Source organism: Rousettus aegyptiacus, unplaced genomic scaffold (assembly GCF_014176215.1).
Source record: "Rousettus aegyptiacus isolate mRouAeg1 unplaced genomic scaffold, mRouAeg1.p scaffold_m13_p_24, whole genome shotgun sequence".
Taxonomy (NCBI): Eukaryota; Metazoa; Chordata; class Mammalia; order Chiroptera; family Pteropodidae; genus Rousettus; species Rousettus aegyptiacus.
In genome coordinates this window covers 81,221-86,589 of record NW_023416300.1, presented here as the reverse complement: position 1 = coordinate 86,589, position 5,369 = coordinate 81,221, and the positions used below count along the sequence as shown (strand labels likewise).

The following is a 5,369-nucleotide window of genomic DNA, read 5'->3' as shown; positions in this document are numbered from 1 at the left end:
CTTCTTCAGGGTGGAACCTGGGCCTGGGCCTGCCCCGCCCCTCTCCATGGCCTAGGCTGGTCCCTTCCTGACAGCTGCCCAGGGAATGTGGGGGAGAATACACGGCACTGACCCTCAGAGCGCTCTGCACGGCCCTGTGAGGCAGACCCCTCCATAGCTGCTCCTTTGTCCCTGCTGCAGTACAGAGCTGTCATCAAGGACACTTAAACCCACCAAGCTCCCGGTGACACAGAATTTTCTTCTTTCCAAAATGTATAATGGGACCAGGCTCACGCTGTGTGAACTGCAGTCCTCAAGGCCCTCCTCCCTAGTCGGGAGGGGGAGATGGATGTGTCTAACCTCAGAGGGGAACAGGAGCACCCCCACCGGAACTGGAAATCAGAATCCCGGGAGGGAGTCATGAAGGGGACCTTGGCTGTGAGGAAGGCCTTACTGAAGACATGGCCTTTGAGCAGGACCATGGCACCTTGAGTGGCCTCTGGAGAAAGAGGGATTATATCACATGAGGGGGCAGCACGAGGACCATCTGCAGCAGGGGTCACGGTGTGTCAGAGACCAGTGCTAAGGGGCCCAGAGGAGCCTCGCTGGAGCTGGCACATAGTGATGGTGCGTGAAAGTGACTGGGTAAGATGGGTGCAGGGACCCCAGGCTGGGAGAGCCAGGCCTTGGACAGCCAAGGATCAGTGTCATTGCATCTGGTGCATTCCAAGCCAGGGCTGGGAAAGACCCTCAGGTGCCAGCTTAACCATCTGCAGGGGCACGGCTGGAGCTCGGGACCAAGGGAAACCAGTAGGGAGGCTACTCCCACTGGAACCCAGAGGAGAGAGAGGGCTAGAAGGAGGGGGTGGTGGCGGGCCAGGTCACACAGCCATGCTTGCCACATGGTCAGCCCCAGGCCCAGGGTGCCACAGCCCTGAGCTCGGCACTCTCTCCGTGGCTCAAGGCTGTGCAGAAGCCACAGTCAAGACTGACATCATTTACCCTTGGCAGGGGGCTATCCTCGTAGCCCCATCAGCTGCGCTCTGATAGCATTACTTGACTCTGGGGACCTGGTTCATAAAATGGCTACAAGACGGGTCGTCTTTAGGGACATTGGACTTCTAAAGAGCAAACGAATTATTTCCCCCCGAAAGTCTCAAGTGTGGTGAGTATCTAATAAAGACTTCTGACTGGCGGCCATACTTCCTGGTTGACATTCTGGGACAGAGCGGGCTTGGCTGAGGGAGGCCGTTTCCATAAGGCCTTACTTCAACTTGGCTGGGTAGCAGTGTGCATATCTCATCATCATGGGACAAGGTGAGCCAGATGCCCCAGATTCTCCAACTCAGTGGAAATTCGGTGACTACTAAGACGAAGAATATTAGGTCAAGTTCCACACAAGACTTGCAACGTGAGTCCCTAAATATTATTAATGAATGACCTGTTCTCCACGGAATGCCAGACTGTGGTTTCCCGAGTGATTTCTTCTCTCCCATTTCCCTCCCACCTAATGCACAAATCCCTTTGACGAGCAGCGGCCATGAGCCAGAAAAGGCTCCAAGGAAACCTCGTTTTGTCCTTTCAAGAACTCAGTCAAGAAGCAATGCTTTGGTAAGTAATTGAAAGGAGCTGGCTGTTTAATCAGACTCAAGGAGGGCGCCTCCGTGAAGCCGTCGATGGCCTTCCCTTCATTTCTTAGCCTGTAGGGGATGTCTCCCCAAGATCAATTGACTTCTTGAATGAATGCATCCTAAACCTGTTTAGAAGCACATGCCTGAACCTAGACCTGGGGGCTCCGTTAAGGATGCAGTCCTCGACTGGAAGGCATCTTGGGAGGTTCCTTCCCAAACGCCTTCACATTCCCCTTTTAGAAACACAGGATTGACCCCACAGAGGGCAAATGACCCCACATAGGGGCAGAGCTGGGGCAAGGACTGAGGACTCGTGTAGGCAGGGCCTTTCCGTGCTACCTGTGTACCTCCCTATACAGAGTGAGTATTGAGAACAAAGCTGTCCACAAGGGCTAGAGAACATGGATCACCTAAGTCCGTCGTATCCTCTCTGCCATGGTGAAGGTGACTTGAATTTGGGTTTTGGACCAATCTGCACCTAGAAACTCAACTATGTTCCAATATACATTGATGATGATTCACATTGGCATCCTTCTGTCACACTCACTAAACAAGTAGGGATTTTCCTTGGGAGTGCATCCATGTAAAGTCAGCTCTTAGAAAGTACTTAACACAAACAAAACCACTCAATGTACCTACCATTGAGGCAACGGCAGGAGTGGGACTTTCGTGTGGTGGGTGAAGGTGGGCTTTGGGCAAGAAGAGCAGCGCTGGCATGAGAGTGGATCAGTGAAATGCTGTTTCAACAGGAACTGAATATATGCCAACCCCCCAATTAGTCATTAAAAGGGGGAAATCCCAACGACATCCAAGTTAGAAGTGGGAGGCCATAAATCTCGGTGAGCAAATGCCAAAGCAACTCAATGAATAAAGCAAATGGGGTGCAGAGGAGGCCTGAAGGGGGCTGAACCCGACGGTCTGGATAGGTGACTTGAGCAGGGCAAATGCAGGTGCCCCAAAGGGAGCCCATCTTGGGTAATGAGAAGTTATCCTATGGGCAAGAAACGGAACCAAAGCCAATCCTGCTGTGACCTGGAGGGGAATGAGATTGTGGGGAAACAGAGCTCCAGTGGGGAGTCTCCAGCATGGCAGAGGGTGAGGCCATGCACGGGGATACTGGAGCCATGGGTAACACTGTGTCTGAGGTGCTTTGTGTGACACTGAGAATGAAGAATCAGAGGAGTGCTCCCACCTGCTGGAGCACAGGCCTATCCTGGTCAAGCAAGGGCAAGAAAACAGGATTCTTTGTTTGGGCCCATGTGAGCAAGACCAACCAAGCAGCAGGAGAAGCTGGAAGAGACCAATGCAGGAATGGTTGGGGAGAGGGAGAAGAGGAGGTTACCAAGTGAGACTGGGACAACCACCATGTTTTGAGAGGTACAGTTCCCCAGGGGCCCATCTGTCCCCGGCAGTCTTGGTGGTAGCCTAGCTAAGACTAACCAGGGCCTGGCCCTTGATTAATCAGAGAGGACAGCAAGAGGACTCCCCCATCTCTAGGGGTGGAAGTGCTGATAGCATCATGGCTTCTCAACCCATCCAGTGCCTAGCGAGATGGAAGGATGTGCCTGGCAGCACACAGGAGCCTTTTCTGGGAACCCGAACACTGCTTTTCAGTACTTTCTGAAAAGAGAACAGCTGGGGGCCGTATACTCATTCCCTCCCCCACAGTTTGCCAGGGCCCCCTCTCCAGAGCACGTGTGAGCCTCCTTTGTGACATCACGTGACCAATAAAGAGAATCATGACTCAAGCGGCTGGTTGCCCCACGACCGAGACTCTAGAATTCTGTGGACAGTATTTATTGGGTATCCCTGCTGTGACCGAAGGCATTTGTGACCTGAGCTCTCAGTGATAGGGTCTCAGGTAGCAATGCTCCTGGTCTAGACTAGCTCCACCCATGGCTAGTCAGGACACTGACATGGTAGACGAGGTAGACGAAGCCAAGCTGGCCCCATTGGGGGATGGAGAGCCAGCAAAAGGGTATCCATCGCAGTCATCCCCTGATTCAAATGTGGATTCAAGGGAGGTATTGGAGACCCACCAGGACACAGCCGTGAGCCCAGATCCGGCCATTAGCCAATATCCAACCACAAGCCCAGAGCGAGCTCTGAGCCAAGATCGAGCCATGAGCCCAGATACAACCATGAACCAAGATCCAGATGCGAGTCAATATCCAGCCATGAGCCAAGATCCAGCCACGTGCCCTGTTCCAGCTGCAAGCCCACATCTAGCTATGAGCCCATATCAAGTCGCAAGCCAAGATCCAACCACAAGCCCTGAGCAATCTCTGAAGCAAGATCCAGCCACAAGCTTAGATATGGCCATGAGCCAATACCACGCTGCGAGCCCAAGTCAAGGCATGAGCCCAGTTCTAGTGGCGATTCCATTTACAGCTGCAAGTCCAGTTCCAGCCGGGTGCCAAGACACAGCTGCAAGTCCAGTTCCAGCCACGAACTGAGATCCAGCCATGAGCACAGATCCAGTCATGAGCCTAAACCTAGCCGTGAGCCAAGATCCAGCCATGAGCCAAGATCCAGGCCCCTATGAGAATCCACAACCACAAAACCCAAATGAAGGCCCTGACAATGTAGAATGGAACAGCCCCCTTCTCTGGCTCCCATTCATAAGAAAGCTGTGGATGATAGTGGAGGACGACGCCTTCACATCTGTGACCTGGAACGATGCCGGAGACACCGTGGTCATCAAGGAAGATCTTTTCCAGTCAGAGGTTCTTTGCCGGAGGGGTGCTGAAAAAATCTTCAAAACCAACAGCTTGAAGAGTTTCATCTGCCTGTTGAACTTCCATGGATTCAGCAAAATACGTCCCAGAGACCCCTCAGTTTATCATTCAGTAAACGACAGGATAATGGTAAAGTAGAAAGCCCCCCACCATTTCCCATATTCTCTGTTATTGAACATCTTTCTAGTTAACCAAAAGTGATAAATAGAAAGAGTTTCATTTCCAAGGATAACTCTTCTTCACATGAGGCAGTATTTATCAACGATGAGAAAGTACAGACTTTTGCAGGGAACTATAACTCCCTTAGAGGTAACCTGCAGGGCGGCTAAAGACTCAGAGGCCAGTGAATGTCAAATAGATGCATTTTCTCTCAGAATGACTAAAATGATTGATTTTCTTTCAGATCTTCCGTAATGCCAACTTTCAGAGGGATAAACCTCAGCTCGTCGATAACATCAAGAGAAAGGGCCACCTCACGATCACCGATTGGCCAGGAATCAGCTCAACTCCAAAGAAAAAGAAGCAAGCGGCGGCCCCTACTAGACGCTCGCTACGAATCCAGCTCAGGCAGCGCAGCAAAGACGGCGACACGAGGGCCCAGAAGACCGACCCAAATGTTCAGGCATCCAGTGGCACCCGGTCTTTCATGTTGCCTAGTTACATGTCTTTTGACAATATGACCAGACGTGCCAGGGAAGAACCTTTCCCTAGCGAACCAGCGGGCCCTAGTGGGGAGGGCACATCTGGGAATGTCAGGCTTGCACCCACGGCTACTGCCCCAAGGGATGGCGCATGGCAAGAGCCCACAGGCCCGCCGGATTTCAATTCGGCGATGTCTCTGTACAACACCTGTTACACCATTCCAACGGTGGCTGCCCATTCAGCCACGGCCCCAACTAATGCACCTGAGGGGGAGGAGGAGTACGAGCAGGTGGAGGAGGAGAACTCCTCAGATTACAAGTGTGCACTCTGTGAGCACTTGAAGAAAAAACAGGTCCCAAAGCGCTCAGGCCGCTGGTAA

At 52.4% G+C, this 5,369-nt stretch overlaps 1 protein-coding gene across 1 annotated transcript; it reads left to right on the top strand.

Moving 5' to 3' along the window:
* The first annotated feature begins 3,418 nt into the window (after positions 1-3,418).
* Positions 3,419-5,369, top strand: LOC118614946 (heat shock transcription factor, X-linked member 3-like). Its single transcript, XM_036238201.1, has 3 exons — positions 3,419-3,773; positions 4,086-4,477; positions 4,752-5,369. Exons 1-3 carry the CDS (start codon positions 3,506-3,508, stop codon positions 5,367-5,369), a joined length of 1,278 nt encoding a protein of 425 aa, XP_036094094.1. The 5' UTR covers positions 3,419-3,505.